This window comes from Fukomys damarensis, unplaced genomic scaffold (genome assembly GCF_012274545.1).
Source record: "Fukomys damarensis isolate Sample0158 unplaced genomic scaffold, DMR_v1.0_HiC HiC_scaffold_23, whole genome shotgun sequence".
In the NCBI taxonomy this organism is placed as follows: domain Eukaryota; kingdom Metazoa; phylum Chordata; class Mammalia; order Rodentia; family Bathyergidae; genus Fukomys; species Fukomys damarensis.
The window spans coordinates 61,801,292-61,817,450 of NW_022900935.1; the positions used below are offsets into that span (position 1 = coordinate 61,801,292).

The window sequence follows — 16,159 nt, forward strand, 5'->3', positions numbered from 1 at the left end:
TATATAATATATATATATATATACACACATATAATATATATATCTTAACCCCAGCAAAAACGTTAAATGCATCCATTTGCATTCGTTGATATTTTGCCTAGAGCGCCAACAATCCAAGGTTTAGCTGGTAATTATATTTGCAGAGCTTCAAATGCCCATGGATCTGCATTAAAAAAAAAACACTTAAAGGGCAAAGGAACAGCCTTGGCATTTGCTTGGGGGAGAGCGCTGTGCTCAGGGGCTGGCAGCTTGACGTCCTCCACAGGTGAAGCCCCGCCCTGAGCCCACCCGTCTAACGGTTCAGAACAGGACATCGGGAGCACTCAGGACTGGGCGTCCGGCTTCCCCGATCTGGCTGGCTGTGTGACCTTGAGCATGCGCCCCTCAAATGCCAGTCGAAGGGCTGGCATGGTGGGCACACCCAGAGAGCTGGAGTCCTGACGCTCAATGTTCAGGGTTGGGTGGGGCATCTGGAAGGAGACTGGGTCTCCGGGGAGGGAGAGGCTGCCCCCCTCTGTCCCTGCCAAGCAGTTGGGGGCGCGGGTGGCGCACGCCTGTGATCCCAGCACTTGGGAGGCCGAGGCAGGGGATTGAAGACCTGGAGACCAGGCAGAGGGCCATCTGCACGCCAGACCGGGCTGTGCTGGTGCTTTGATCCCTGTAACTCTTGGTCCTTTTAAGTGGTGGGAATCAAAGAAACTTAGTTCTTGGGCACTGGTGAAATAACCACCATTCCAGCCTCACTTTCTTCTTAGAGACTCGCCGATAACTTTGTCAGACACCTGAGGTGCTGCCCCGGACCAGCACAGATGGGACCCTCCCTGTCTGGGCCAGCTCAGCAGCCCCGCAGGGCGCCGCGGCCTCTCTCACTGGTTCCCAGCGCTGTCCACCCTGCTGAGGTCTCACAGTTGGCCAAGCCCACCCCCGAGCTCACCTTAGCAGAAGACTCGATGGAACTGCAGTCACCGAAGGCTTGGCTGAAGATCGTAGCCAGCCTCCTGTCCAGGTCTTCGATCTTGGTCTCGAAATCGGCGTAATCGTTGTCAAAACTCTACAACAAACGAAACAGTCTGCGTGGAAGCCACAGGGAGGCCTCAGGGGCGAGGCTGCGGAAGATGTCACAGAGCGGGGACAGCTCCTCAGGCAGCTTCCGCCACAGCTGCTCAGAGGGGGCAGGACCGTGCGTTATCCACTTCCTCCCGTGCTTTCCCACTCCTCCGGCCGTGCTCACGGGTCCAGGCATAGGACTCACCGAGTCCCCTGGGTCCAGGGGATCGTATCTGCAGTCAGTAAAAACCTTCACCAGCTCAAAGACTTCGTCGTAGATCTGAGTCACCAGGTTCCCAAGGATGTTCCCCCGCACTCCTCCCAGCTCGATTTTCTCTAGCTTCAGGAACTCAATAGCAGTTTTATAAAGATCCTAGCAGAGGGATAAAAAAGAAATACACTTAGTCCACTCGGCTCCAGAGCCAAACTGAAGGGTCCTGTCTCTAATTCAGCTCTGACCGCAGCGGGCCGGGTACAGGAGACAGTCACTGAGGCCCTGCATTCACCTGTGCTGATATTCTCTGGAGTCCTTCCTGGAAGGCAGAGGAGAGAGGGCCTGGAAGGAGGGCGGTGAGCTGCCTCCGTGGTAGGAGTGTGGAGAGAGGGGAGACGGAGGGCTGGGGTCCTTGACCCTGCACTGGCGGCATATGTTGGATTTCCCCGGGACCTGCCTCCCCAGGGAAAGTGTGTGGCATTTCTGATGCTTCTGCGGAGCATTTCAGTCCTCTGCCACCCGGAAGACATCCTACACCGGGGAGGAAGCAAGATGCCGTGGACACGTGTGTATCCGTCCTGCACCCTCTGGGGTGGACCCCGCTTCTAGAATCTTCCCCAGGGACGCCAGCCACGGTGACGCTTGCTCCTGAATCTCGGCTCTCAGCCCAGGCTGTCCACTTGACACGTCACCTCAGGGGCTGCACCCCTAAGCCGGTGCCTGTGCGTGACATTCTGGCTTCCCAGGTGAGGGCTCCAAGGCTCCCAAAGGGCAGCTAGCAGCCTTGCTTCTTCCACACCCCTCTGAGTCCCAGGCATTGTAACTGGGGTCCCTTTACTGGGCTGGAGGAGACTGGGGGTCCTGCTGTGCTTGGGCCATCTTCCCTAAGGGTCTGGGATGTACCAGCCTAAAGACAGAAGCACATCCGGGGGAGAGCAAGGAACGGGCACCGGTGTGAGCTGAGCCGGCCCGTAGGGGTGGACAGTAAGGCCACGACACCACCTCCAACTCCCTTTCCCAGAAACTTCATGCAGACTCAGAGCTGCTTGGCAGGAAACTCGACCGTGACACCCACACTTCTCCACCTGGGCACCTTTGGGCAGGGGGTCAAGAGTGGTTTCGATTCTGGAGTCCAAAGTGGGCTCCCCTCTGCATCCTAGCACTGTGGATGGCAGCAGAGTGTAAGCTTGGGAAAGGCCCAACTGTGGTGTCCACCCTAATAGCGGGGCTCAGTGGTTGCGGGGTTGTATCACCCCTTTTATGTGAATTGCTTGTGTGCGATGTTAAAAAAAAAAAAATCACCAGGCAGGTCACAAAAGAAAATAACATTCGCTTGCCTTCCCATCTCAAACCACACTGCTTTTCCCCAGAGGTAACCTGGTGGACCTGACCCATTGTTAAGTTTCAGTTGGCTGCATGCCGGGGACCTTCTTAAGCCTTCCTTCACGGTAATTTAGTCTCCTAACTCTGACCTTAGCCTCCAGGCTTCCTGGCTATGGCCACCTCAACTTTGGAGTTCCAGAGCTGGAACCCTGAAGCCCGCCGACAGGGAGGCGGCTGGCACTCTTGGGCCTGAGCCCTCGGAGACCATTCTGCAGTTGACAGCCTGAAAAGTCGAAGTGAAAGGTGTCAGGGATCCAAATTCTGTCTTTACCTCGATGGTCTGGATGCGGTGGAAGAAGGCGTTCATTCTGGAGAACGCGAGGGAGGAAGGGAATTCCCACGGCACGGACTCCTTGTCCTTTTGGGAGAGAGAGAAGGGCTTGTCGGATTGCACATCCCATCTCTGCAGCTTTGGGTCAGGGGACAGCTGTGGCCCTGCCTCTCTGCCCTGCCCCAGGCCCTGCACATACCTTGAAGAAAAGCTTCATGTTGGCACAGCAAAAGTCATAGGTGCGGAAGAGCTCCCTCAGGACGTTCACAGACAGGGAGATGCCGTCCAGGACCTCTTCGATCTCACCTTGCAAGCCTTTCAGCACCTCATCGGGGCTCAGGAAGGATCGAGTCTGTGATGGAAAAGCAGACAGGTGGCTTGAGAAGCCTCTTGGGTGATTACCAGCAGGTGCAGGACAAGGGACTATCGCCCTCGGGCTGTGATCTGTCCCCTCTGGGCTTGGCCCCTAGGTGCTGGGCCGATTTGGGGAGACTGGGTTCCCTCTTGTCCTTGGCTCTTCATCCCTGTGCCAAATTTGCAGCTAAGATGGATCTGGGTTCCAGATAATGAGGGGCTCGCCGGGGACAGAGGCTGCACAGGCCCTTCTGGACTTGTAGACCAGGCTCCGAGAGGGATCAATCCATGCAGCCTCTGGGGTCACAACCTTTTGGCTCAGTGTTGGCAGCTGCTAACAGGTGCTTGGGACAGGAAGAAGGGAAGAGAATGTGGTTCCGGGTAGGAGCTGCTATGCCCCACAAAGGCCTGACTAGATCTCAGGGTGCCGAGCCTCTGTCCTCTTCCCTCCTTGTAGGGGACAGGATGGGTTTAGCCCAGCCCAGGTTCTGGGAAACTCTAGTTGCTCCTGGGAACCTCAGTTCAAGATGGAAAGTGCCCACGCCAACATCTCAGCCCGCTGTGAGCAGCGAGGGCAGCCACGGAGTGGAGAAGAAAATGGGGAGAGGGCCCAGGCCGAGGGTGGAGAAGTCACCATGTCAATGATCTGGTTGCAGAACTCCTGCAGGATGACGATGACCCTGGAGGGTGTGTTGTAGTGCTCGGAGGTGGCCCAGATGAAGCAGATGGTGTCCAGCACCTTGGCGATGAAGGATGGGAGCTGGAGAGAGACAGGCGCAGGGTGCTGCAGGGGACCGGCACTGTGACAGGGTCCCAGCCTCCTACTCCCAGGGCTAGCCCTGGGCACCCAGAAGAGGGGCTCCAGGGGACCTCCTGAGCCTGATGACAGCCAAGAAGCCTGCAGCCTCCCGTACCCTCACAGACAGGCAGACAGGCAGACACACACACACACACACACACACACAGCGTGGGTTTTCTCTTGCCGACGTACCAATGTGAAGTCAGCCTGCTCCATCTCCTCCAATAGGATCTGCAGGGGCTTCAGGTAGAGAACAATGTCGTTGGCTTCTTTCAGCCCTGAGTGCAACAGGAACGACAGTGGGTCCGCTAGGGAGGGACAGTAGCTTTCTTGGGCAGCCCCGCGTGTCTCTTGAGATGTGTGACTCCAACTCAGGCTCCTTCCCAGGCGGGGACTGTGCAAGTTGTGGGGAGACCTGCACCCTGCACCCTCAGGGAGGCAACTGGCCCATCCCAGCCCCTCCCAGAAAGCACGGGCGGCATCCTGGGCTCACCTTCGGTGACATTCACGTACACATTCTGCAGGGCGGGCCAGTAGCAGCTCTTGGCTTTCTCCAGGATCTCAACGATCCTGTTGACTTTGGGTCTGTTCAGCTGGGAAAGAGAGAAGGGTGCGGGCCTTTCAAATAACTCTGCACACATGGAGAAGATGAGGGCAGCCGGCCTCGGGGGCACTGGAGCCGAGGAATTTGCAGAGCGGAGGCCCCACCTGCTCATGGATGCACTCGAGGTTCATCAGCCGGGTGCCCCAGAACTCGAATTCCACCCGGGGCAGAGGGTGCAGCCCGTCCAGCAGGGCCTGAGCGGAGTCTTTGCTCAGCACGTCCCGGATCTGGTGGGACCAGTCGATGATGATGGTCTCGATGGCGTGCAGGAGCGAGCTGTTCAGAGCTGAGGGGATCCTGCTGGGTACAAGGTTGGGATGATGCTCTGGTGGCCACAGACACAGGGGCTCCGCCGGCTCCTCAGCCTTCTGGGCGTGCCTCCACCCCTTCCCAGCATCCTGCTGCTGGTGGACCCCAAACCCCTAGCAGCAGCAGAATGTTAGCTTTGTGACCCTGGCGCCTTCAGGCCACCCCAAGGAGGCTGAGGAAGTCTCCAAGTTCCCCACACAGGAGAAGAACTGCGTGAGTAAATTCAGAGATGCCAGTGCCAAGACGAAGAGGGGCCAGGACTTCAGAAGGAATCCCGTTTAAGACAGTCCCATCCAGCGCTTCTGACAGGGTCCACCTCCGTCATGACTGGGGGCTCAGTAGTCAAACCGTGGAGGACCCAGGACCCCCTAGAGCGGTCACCGTCAGATACTCGTGTGTGGAGCAAGTTGTCACACCAGTAAGAGCTGCGCACGGTGGCCGGGCAGGTGCAGCACGTCTTGGGGTCCTGGGTCCACCCGCTGAGAGCCCTTCCACTTCTCTCTGTTCCTCAGTACCCAGGCTTGAGTGGGCATCTGCTCACTGGCCACGTCCACACGTGTGGCATCGCCTACGAGCTGTGTGGTGGCTGCACACCTGTGTGGCCCAGTGAGGGCCTGGGGTTTGGGTGGGGCCCCTCCTGGGTGCCGACGCTGCTCAGCGGTGGCCAGAACTAGAATCCCGGGGCTCCTGAGCCTCCCCTTCCCTGCCCTTGTGTCTACACCAGACTTGGTGCCACCTAACAGCATCCTCTTGGCCCTGAGTGTCTCAACAGCTTCAAGACACAGGACCAGCCTGCTGGTGACACTCTCTCCCTGTCACTCCGGTCCCGTCTCAGGCATCTCCGGCCCAGACACATGGCCCTCCTACCTCTCCATGGAGTCCGGCATGCTGCCCAGCCTCCCCAGGTGCTCCGGGATGGGCAGCAGCGTCTTCCCTTTGATCTTGCCCCCCATCACAAACATCTCGTTCTTCAGCTTGTGCACCTGCTTTACGATGTCCTCCGACACTACCTGGGGCCAGCCGAAGGTGTTCTCACTCTGGTTCAGCAGAGAATGGAGCACCTGCAGGGAGATGCCACTGTCGCTGTGCCTGGGCTCCAAGCTCGGCGGCCCAGAGAAGATGGAGAGCTCTGTACCCGTGGTCCTGGGAAAGTTAAGCCCGTCTTCCATCCCCATGGCCACATGGCACAGTTCCAAGCCCCGGCACCTCCAGATGTGACTATAGTTGGAGGTGGGGTCTTAAGAGAGGTAATTAAAGTAACCTAAGGTCAGCAGTGTGGGCTCTAAGACAAAGGATTTTATGTCCTCATAAAAAGACATAAGACAAACAGAGGGGCAACCATGTGAGGACACAGGAAGAAGTCGCTACCTGCAAGCCAAAGAGACAGACCTCAGGAGGAAGCACTGGCCAACCCTGGTCTCAGATTCCGGCCTCCAGAGCCAGAGATGAGGAAGCCCCAAGTCCGTGGGCCGAGCTGACTGAGACCAGGCCTGCGTGTTCCAGCCTTGGCCTGCATTGCCCCTAGCTCTTAGCTGAGACTGAGAAGCCCCGCCCATCACCTGTGCTGGGTTTGTACTAGTTTTCCTTTGGCTGTGCACAGGAAGGGACCTGCGTCTTCATTCTCTGATGGCCAGGAATGTTAAGTAACTCAGCCCGTGGTCACTGGGGCCTGAGTGTCCTCCACTGCCACTGCACCTGCTGGCAGTGACCCAGGGCCCGGATGGGGCAGGACAGTGACAGAGAGGTGCAGAAAATGCCACCCCCTAGTCCCCAGAACTACCTACGGGTTCACAAATGGCCCACTCTTTCCCTGGGTAAGGCAGGGAGGGACCTCTAGTGCCGTGGGAGCTGCATGCGGCTCCCGGGGCTTCTTGGACTCCAGCAACTTCACTCGGAGGCCTTGGGACTGCACAGGTCTGTTGGCTGCTACACCTCAGACCACAGGCCCCACCCTCTCATGGGAGGCCTCAGGAGCGGGTTATATCTCCTGCGCTATAGAGCCGCAGTCCATGGGGCCAGCCCAGGTGCACACACTGAAGGCCTCAGGAGGGGGTTAGTCTCCTGTGCTGTGGAGCCACGGGTGCACGGGCCAGCCCAGGTGCACGCACCGAAGGCCTTAGGAGTGGGTTATTCTCCTGTGCTGTGGAGCCGCGGTCCATGGGCCAGCCCAGGTGCACGCACCGAAGGCCCCAGGAGCAGGTTATTCTCCTGCACTGTGGAGCCGCGGTCCATGGGCCAGCCCAGGTGCACGCACTGAAGGCCTCAGGAGCAGGTTATTCTCCTGCACTGTGGAGCCGCGGTCCACGCGTCAGCCCAGGTGCACGCACCTCTTCCACGACTGTGATCAGTTGGTCCACGGGTGCAGGGCTGATGTCCCCATAGAGCAGGCGGGTCCTGTAGTTGTCCTTGTTGATGCTCTCTGGCTTTGTCTTGATAAAGTAAACGCCTTTGGACTTCAGGGACTCTGGGAAGCCCAGGCAGAGGATGATCATGCCAGCGGCATTGAGTGTCAACACCAGCACAGAGACATCCGGCTTCTCGAAGAACTCTGTGAACGTGGCTATGTTCTCCTCGGCTCCAATCAGCTTGCTCCACTTGTCTGGCTTGAATTTGAGGATGATGGAAGCCACTTGCTCCACGTACTCGAGTCTGACATCTGGTGTAATTGTCATCTTAACACTTACTATGCCTCCGACCTCTGCAAATTGAGTAGAAACTCAGCCACTTGTTTCCTGGGCTTCCCGATCCCGTGCCCAATGCCAGAACCCTGTGTTCTAACCACGCCAGTAGAAAGGGCTTCCTTGGGACCAGGTTGTTTTCAGCCGTGAAGGGGCTGGGAGGGAAGAGGTCCTGTCCCTGTGCTCAAGCTGGACTCTTGTCCTGCCCTGCTCTGCTGTGGGGCCGTTGGCCTGGTGTGTGCTCCTGTTAGCTGTGACTGCGAACTTAATAGGCTTAGAAAGGAAAAGGAGAAGTGACCACAGCCAGACAGTCCAAAAGGTGATGGGTGGGAAGTTGGAAAAGAAGAGGGTAGAAGCGGCTGCTGAAAGGGTCTCAGAGGTGATAAAGGACACTGCTTCCCAGAGTATGTGAGAAACACGGAAAGAGGAGGAGGCACATCTAACACGACTCCCTCCCATTCTAAGCCTGGCCACGATGCACCCCATTCCCCTCCAGCCGTGATGCTCCCCAGCTCTTGCCTAGCTTTGTACCCTGTCCTTTCCGCCTCCTTCCGGCCCCCACCAAATGCCCATAAAGTGGGGGAACTGCACATTTCCTGCAGACCCCTCCCATGCTGCTAGATGCCCAGGGAAATCTCCTCCTTGGCTCTCCCTTTACCAGGAGAGTTGGGGACCCCCCCTAAAAAGCACACTGGAGTCCCAGAGTTGGAGCCATTTGGGGGCTCACTCAGCACCAATTTAAGAGAATGACAAAATGCTCTTGAAATATTTTTAAATATCAAAGTTAGTGCAAACATACTTATTAGAAAATACCCAAATTTCAAATGAAGAGGACCCGGGTGGGGGTCAGGGAGGTGAATCTGCAGGGGCAGGTGGAGTCTGTCCTGCATTTGATGAAGGGTAAGGAAGTCAGATGCAGGCTGTTCACCAGTCTAGGGGTCGTGCAGGCCCTGATCTGGGGGGGACTTGAGTACTCCTCTAGCTCGGGGCTCCTTGGCCGCATCAGCTCCAAACCAGGCACCTTCCCGCAGATACGGTCAGCATCACACACAGATACCGGCCAAGCCAAGGCTTTGGAGCAAGTTGCCATCTGCTGGTCCCCAGGAGACAAGAGGTAGCCTTTCACCCCAGCACCTCTACAGCAAAACCCAGCCCCGTGATGGGAAGCAGGAATGGACTGCCTGCTGTTCCAAAGATCTCGAATTTGCTCAGAGCTCAGACACATGACAAATACGTACAGTGAGCAGCAGAAACTCATTGTGGTCTGAGAGCAAAACCCATCTAATTTAAGCCCACCTGTGGCCAAAAGGGGACGACTGCCCCCAGGCACCTCAGCCCCATGGGAGGAGCCACAAGTAGTCAGGTATCCCAGAGGGCTTTGTGCACAGTGCTGAATTAACCTCCACGGGGTTCTTGGAGATGGGTGCCCTGTCCTCCTCTGACAGCTCGGGAAAGGGAATGCACAGAAAGCCCCGCTATGCCTAGGCTCCTTCCTGAAGTCCTGCCAAGTTGGTGATGCTACTGGAATTGAAGGGAACATCCTCTGGGCTACTCATTTTGTGAATCTGAGCTCTTACAAAATCAAGCTTTCCTACCAAGAATAGCATCAGAGTAGGCGCCCTCCTGATCCCTATATGGTCTGACAGGCTTCAAGGTCCCGCAGGTCTCTCCCATACGGGTGTTCTCCTCTCAAACTCCCACCCTGCCATGTCCTGGGAAGGAGATCACAAGATGGTGGCAGTTAACAGTGCCACCCCATGGTGGTGCTTCTGGAGGAGGGCACACACAGTGATCTGGAGAACAGGGACAAGGTTAATGACTTCAGGGAGAAGCCAGGGCGCTGAGGAGCCCAGGAAGTGTCCAGGCTGGTCCAACTGGCCAGCAGAACCATGACTAGGTGAGTGGCAGGTCCTCTGTCTACTGGCCTGAGCTCCTTCTGTTTCCCAAGACCTCCCAGCTCTCTTCACCACTAAAATAGTTCATTACTGCTCACCAGCTTCACAGAAATGCCTGCTCCTTCACAAGTGGGACAAAAATCTTCCCTGAGCTGGGAAAAAAAATGGCTACCATCCCTTAAGGGGCACCAACTGTCACAGAACTTCTGGAAGTCTCCTCAGGGAACCTGGGGCCGCTGGAACCTTCCCCTGAGGACCCAGGTAAGGGTAGCACAGTGGACAAGTGACTACCCATGGTCCCCACAGTGGGAAGGCTCCAGGCTGCAGTTGTCCAAATAGCCTGTTTTGCCTCATTTCTGGGGCATTTGGTCCATTCTGTTTGGTGGAATGACTAACACATTGGCATTAAGTCTGCCGTCTTAAGGACTTCCTGTTCATTTGGCCTCCTCTGTGTTCCCTTTCCTTTCTCCCTTCTGGACTAAATGATTTTCATTATTCCAATCCCTGTGCTGTAATGACCCTGGTTTTCATGCACTTTCTTTTCTCATGGAGGTCGCGCCATGAATCCCAACTCATCATCAGAGCAGATGCTCTATCATCTCTGCGCCTTCTGGACAGGGCACCTGAGCACCCTGACTCTTGTACTTTTCTCTCAACTCACTCACCGTTGTTGTCGTGGTCCATTTTCTGTTCATATGAGGTAGAAGTTTAGGGCACAGCAAACAGGCCGTGCAATTGGGCGTGACCCGTCCATCATGGACACCATCAAGTCGTGGCCAAGGTGCCCACATTGAGCAGTTTTGGAGTCCTGTGTGGGACAGCCTGGATCTGACATTAAGAGAAGATATAAAAGATGGTGGCCATTGACTTCACCGCCACGGCCTTCTTGTGCTTGCAGCTCCCTGTCCACACACACACACACACACACACACACACACGCATGTGTGCACACAATGCACACACAGATAACCAGTCCCATGCACACACACACACACACACACACACGCATGTGTGCACACAATGCACACACAGATAACCAGTCCCACTCGCCTACAAGATGGCGGCTGAAGTGCTGCTCCCCCATGGGTTCCCTCATGGTCCCTGCTAGGCTATTCGGGCGCCTGTGCCCCGTGTACAGCTCCTGTCACAGCTGCAGTTGATCAATCACACGACAAGACACGAGTCGCCCACCTCCCTCCTTCCTGGGGCCACCCTTGTGAGAAGCAGTCACCCAGGGCCCAGCTCTGCGTCACCGGAGGCCAAAGGCTGTGGGAAGTCCTGCTGCAAGGGTTGCTCACGCTTTGCCTCGCCCAGGATTTCCCCGAGCAGAAGTGCAAATGCGCTGCACCAAGCCCTGTGCCTCAGCTTCCAGCCACGCTGTGCTTCCCCACGCCAAAGACTGGGTATCTGCAGGTAACAGGGAGGACTCCGGAGGGCGCAGGAGAAACGCCCCAGGCCCCCATCCTTGCTGTCGGGGCTCCTCTGTCTGGCATGGAGCAAGTCACCCCAAGCCTTCCCAGGACACTGCTGCAGATGGAGGACACTTTCTGGGGCAGCACGGCTGGCTCAAAGGGACACACTGCCCACGTCACAGCAGAGCGCCAGGCCCTGGGAGGAGGCCAGGGCAGCCATGCGCACCTCACCACTTTCCTCCAAGCTCCAGGCCTCCAGGGGGCACCCACGGAGGAGCGATTCACTTACTTCCATGCTGCTGACAGTCACCACATGTGCTGGGGGCGGGACAGGCGGGCAGGGTTCCTTTGCTTTCTGTCCCCTGGACGTGGAAGGCACATCCGTCAAAGCCCATTCCCTATCATGAGGTACGACTGCAGGGCAACTTCCGCTGCCGGGCACTCTTGCAGCCAGGTGGGGGCCAGGCCATCTGGGTCTCATTAGGCCACCCCCCGCCTCTCCTCTGCTTGTGTTGGCCTGGCCCCATGTCCTCACGCTGAGACCTTTGTCCTTCTGCCTAGTCATGTCCTTGCCCCTGGTGCTGGGATGAAAGGGAGGCTGAGCCCCGAGCAGCCAGGCTGGGCCGGCAGGGCAGAGTGGCCAGAGAAAAGCCTGCGCCTGCAAGGTCAGGCAGGGCAAGGCGGGCACTGCAAAGGCCTGGGGACGTTTCTGCACCCGGCGTCTCGGCCTACGGGCCCTAGTGTGGCCCCGAAAACGGCAGACACACAAGGAGTGCAAGTCTCCAGGTAGGAAACAGGTGTCAGCGGGAGGACTCTGGCCACACTGTCCTGGGTGAAGGGCTGGCTGTACACGACACCCGGTGCAGGTGGCAGTGAAGGACACAGCTTCCCTGCCACAGAGAAGCAGCTGGACTCGGCACTACTACAAGGGAAGGGCCGAGCTCCATTCAGAATACAGCCAAGCCGTAGGCACAGGACAGTGGCAGAGCAGGGGTTCTGGAAGGCAATGACTAAGTGGAGGCTTTCAAGGGCCGGGGCTCTTGCTAAAGCAGGAGAGGGGAGGGCAACGGCTGGGGTGCATAGCAGGACCCCTTCTGAGACCACATCCATAGGCTAAAGGGCTCCAGAATGAGACCAAAATGGCCCTGAGGGGCCTTGGAGCCTGTCTAATGTTGGGTCAAGGAGAGCCTTTGTCTGGCTTCAGCCTAATGGGGCTCTGAGTTTGGGGGTGCAGCAGGGCGGTCAGGAAGAGCTCCGGGACAGGGTGTCGCTTCCCCCGGCATGGTCTGCTCTCAGGCGCCTGGCATCTGCCTCCTTGAAGTTGGCAGGCTCCCTTCAGCCTGGGACCCTGTGGCAGGAGATGCAAATGTCACAGGGCCTGGTCCCTGCTGCCAGTTCCCTGCGTCCCCAAGAACCAGCAGTGGGCGACACTCACTGAGCCGACACTGAGGTCTCCAGGCCAGGGCACGGCCCCTCAGGCGATGCACGACCCAGGTTACGCCTTCCTGCGCCTCAGTCACACAGGCAATTCGTGCTTGGTTTGTTGCGGTGCCTGCAATCTGTATTCTTATTAAAGAGAGGGGAAGGGACGGGGATTTAACTCAGTGCTGCCACCGCCTGCCTTGCAAATGCAAGGTCTCAAATTCGATCCCCGGTACCAAACATAAATATATATAATAGAAGGTCAACATCCTATAGTTCTTGCTTGTTTTTTGCAGTGCTAGGGATGGAAAGCAGGGCGTTGCTCATGGTAGTCAAACCACCAAGCCGCGCCCCAGCCTTTATTATTCTCCTGGGATATCTGCCTGGGCACAGGGAAGCCTCAGAGCTGAGGCTCCCTCTGGCCAGAAGGTGGTATCAGCTGAGAAGCACCCAGAACTCCTGGAGCTAGAGGCAAGGGCCACGTGTGAAGGTTTTCAAAGCTCCTGTGTGGGTCCAAACACAGGCAGGGTAGGCATCCCTGGTCGGGGTCAGTGGCCTTCAGAGATGACTGGCTGCCCTTGGCCCATTTTGGTGGGAAACCCTAAGAAAATGAATTAGAAATTTGAGCAGATTGACTCAGAGACAAACGGTGTGCATCGGGGCAAGGCCAGATGGCGTCTGGGACTGAGAATACGGAGCAGCTGTCACCGAGGCTCCCGTAGTTTGGGCTAGTTCGTGGTGACCACCTCCCCAAGGGGACAGACCCCGGGAGTCTGCAGGCCCCCAACAGAGCCCCGTGAGGGCTGGCTGTGCTGCTCCTGCTTCCTCCCTGCGGCACACTCTACCTCTGGGGACGCTGGGTCCCTTCCGGCTTCTCGCAGTACAGCTCAGCTCCTGCCAGCGACCTAGAAAGATCAAATTATTTCCTAAAAGGACAAAGATGCCTTTTCTTTGAAGTATTTTTTAAAAGACCTAAACTGTGTCACAGAACTCTCTCCCCTTCGATGACTTAGACTATAATCGCTCACACTAGAAAGAGGCTTCTCCCACGTGACAATCGCGTGATACAGGATCAAAACGGATCGAAACGGTGGCAGGGAGCGGCTGGACCCCGGCCCTTGCCCGTTCCCACAGCCACGGCCTCCTGCCCCTGCCTGGCTGTTGACCTCCGGTCCTGTTTCAGAGCGAGTTCAAGATTAACCCTACCTTGAAGGGAAGGGAGAGAGTGACCGTGTGGCCAGGGGCGGCTTCCACTTTGCTTACAAAATTCAACGTGCCTTGAATGTCACGAGTCAGGAAAGATGAACAGGAATAAGGCTTGGAAATGAAATTTCCTGCCTATGCTTTGACCCAGGCCTGCCTGTCTAATGCCATCCCAGGGCAACCATTCCACTGTGAGAGGGCCGACGTCTGCACAGCCCGGGCTCCCGGGCAGGAGAGAGTATCCACAGCAGACAGGAAACTGGTAGGGACCGAGGACGCTGCCCTGACTTCTAACCTCCTGGCCACTCCACTGCCATGATCAGAGTCAGGAATTCATCACCAAGCATCGCTCCTGTGTGGCTGGCCTCCTTCCTCTTCCTAAAGGCATCTCCATTGTCTTCAGCATCTTTCTTGGCTAGAGACAAAGGAGACCAATTCAGGGCGGTCTCATCTGCCAGGGCTGAGGTGGTCTCAGGACTTGGGATTTGTCCTTGTAACCTGAGAAGTCCCAGGCAAAGGCTGACTGATGGGTCCCCTGAAGTTGTGGCCAGCTCCAAACTAAGTAGGAGCTATGAGCTGCAGGAGAGGAGTCCAGGCTGGCTGTTTTCCGTGGACTGGGGGGAAGCGGACTAATTCCTTCAGATGCTCAGAGAGGGCAAAGACCTTTCCCAGCGCCTCCCCGCTGGTAACTGGAGGAGTCAGGTTTGGGTCCTGATTTTTCAGCATCCCAAATGATGTGGTTCCACCCTCAAGGGTTGCTTGGCTGGCCAAATTTTAGTGAAGGTCTCAGACCTCAGAGTCCCCTACAGCCTGAGCTCCTGGGACCAGTTCACCTGGGAGCTTGCTGGGGACAGAGTCTCAGGCCCCGCTGGAAAACTCTGATGATTCCAGGAGATTTACAAGCACAGCTAGAATGTGGGGGTCCTGCTCCCCGGGCTTCCAGCAGGAGGTGCTGGAGTCACTACGGAGAGCTTAAAAAGACACAGGAAGGTGGTACATATTTCTGCCCAGGTTGTAAGGACAATAGCAAGATTCTAGCAGCAGCAGTTACATGCATCTTTGAATAAAATTGGGAAAACTAATTATTTACTACATGAAAGACATCTTTTATGACAATGCTTTTAAAAGATGCATTAGCTTATGATTCCATCTACATGAAGCGGGTAAAACCCGAGTCAGAAATCAGATCTGTGGCTGCCAGGCCGGGGGGAGGGCAGGGAGAGGACCCTGAGTGTGTTTGCCTTGTGGGGATGAAGGTGGCGGCACTAGGCAGGGAGGACAGAGTCGTCGTCGTGTGTGTGCAGATGCTCCTGGTAGGCACACTTTAAAGTGGGGCATTTCGTGTCACTGGAATTAATCAGTTTCCTAACTGAAGGGAAAATATGAGAGTTGAAGGGACCTCACCTCTCCCACACATCACAGGGGGCGCTGGCTCCTGACCCAGCCGGGGATCTCTGCCTGGGGCTGAGTGTGATCTTCCTAGGTGACTTTCTCCCTGAACGAGGAACCAACAAGGCCACTGCCAGCACTTCTGTTTAACATGGTGCGAGAGATGCTACCAGCAATTCAAATAAGAAGAATTCCACACACCCCCGGTGGCACGACGGAAAGTAGTCACCCGTTCCTCAAAATGACAAACACAGCGCAAACATCCCACAATCCCGCCCTCGGGTGGAGTCAGGAAGAGCGAAAACATACGCAAATGTGAGCTGTGTGCAATCACCGGAAGTGAGGGCAACCCACGGCCGCCCGTGGATGAACGGAGACAGAGAGCGAGCTGTGTGTGTGCCCGCCAACGTTACTCAGCCCTCGCGGGGAGGAAGCTGATACCACGCACAGCACAAATGAGCGGAAAACATCACAGAACGCCACACCCGGTGTGATTCCAGCTATTACGAAATATCCAGGAAGAGGCAGCTGCAAAAATAAGTGGTGACGCTCAGCTGGGGAGGTGCAGGAAGTCGGAGGCGGTGCTCCGGGATACCAGCGTTTCTCTGAGAGGCTTGAAGATGTTTTAAACATGGTGTGCCGATGGGCGCCTGGCTCTGGGACTGTGCTAAAAATCACTGGATTGCGTACTCTAATTGGGTTATTTATACAACAGGCAAGTTGCAGCTCGGTAAAGCTGGCTTTTAAAAAACAGGTATCCAGGGCCGGGGATTTAGCTCAGTGGTTCCAGGGCCTACATCGCAAGTGCAAGGAGCCAAGTTCGATCCCGGGTACCAAAAAAATAAAAAATAAATAAAAAACAGGTATCCATATTGGAAAGGAAGAAATAAAACGGCCTCTGTTTGCAGATGACCTGATTGTGTACCTCGAGAATGTTTAGGAATCTGCCAAAAAGCTACAAAAACTATTAGTCAATTTATCAGCTGTTCCAGACGCAAGACCAACATACAAACTGTACAAAAAATACAACCATTATGCAAACTTATATTTCTGCGTGCTAAAAATAGACACTGGGAACGTGAACTTTTAAAAGTTCTATGTACACATCCACTTTGAAAACATGGAGCAATCGTGGACACAAATACTGCAATAGAACGTTTGCAAACCCCTGTACCAGCC

General features: G+C 56.1%; 1 protein-coding gene across 1 annotated transcript in view; it reads right to left on the reverse strand.

Moving 5' to 3' along the window:
• Dnah17 (dynein axonemal heavy chain 17) overlaps positions 1-15,788 on the reverse strand; it is a 119,743-nt gene extending 103,955 nt beyond the window's left edge. Inside the window, exons 1-14 of the mRNA XM_010618733.2 lie at positions 13,234-15,788; positions 12,402-12,532; positions 11,256-11,328; positions 10,220-10,382; positions 7,309-7,679; positions 5,849-6,042; positions 4,777-4,969; positions 4,562-4,661; positions 4,261-4,346; positions 3,904-4,029; positions 3,115-3,267; positions 2,916-3,002; positions 1,253-1,420; positions 935-1,051 (exon numbers count right to left, since the gene is read on the reverse strand). Of these exons, the coding sequence (XP_010617035.1) occupies positions 935-1,051; positions 1,253-1,420; positions 2,916-3,002; positions 3,115-3,267; positions 3,904-4,029; positions 4,261-4,346; positions 4,562-4,661; positions 4,777-4,969; positions 5,849-6,042; positions 7,309-7,679; positions 10,220-10,238 (1,614 nt within the window). The 5' untranslated portion in view covers positions 10,239-10,382; positions 11,256-11,328; positions 12,402-12,532; positions 13,234-15,788. The remainder of the gene's footprint in view (positions 1-934; positions 1,052-1,252; positions 1,421-2,915; positions 3,003-3,114; positions 3,268-3,903; positions 4,030-4,260; positions 4,347-4,561; positions 4,662-4,776; positions 4,970-5,848; positions 6,043-7,308; positions 7,680-10,219; positions 10,383-11,255; positions 11,329-12,401; positions 12,533-13,233) is intronic.
• Positions 15,789-16,159: the final 371 nt, after the last annotated feature.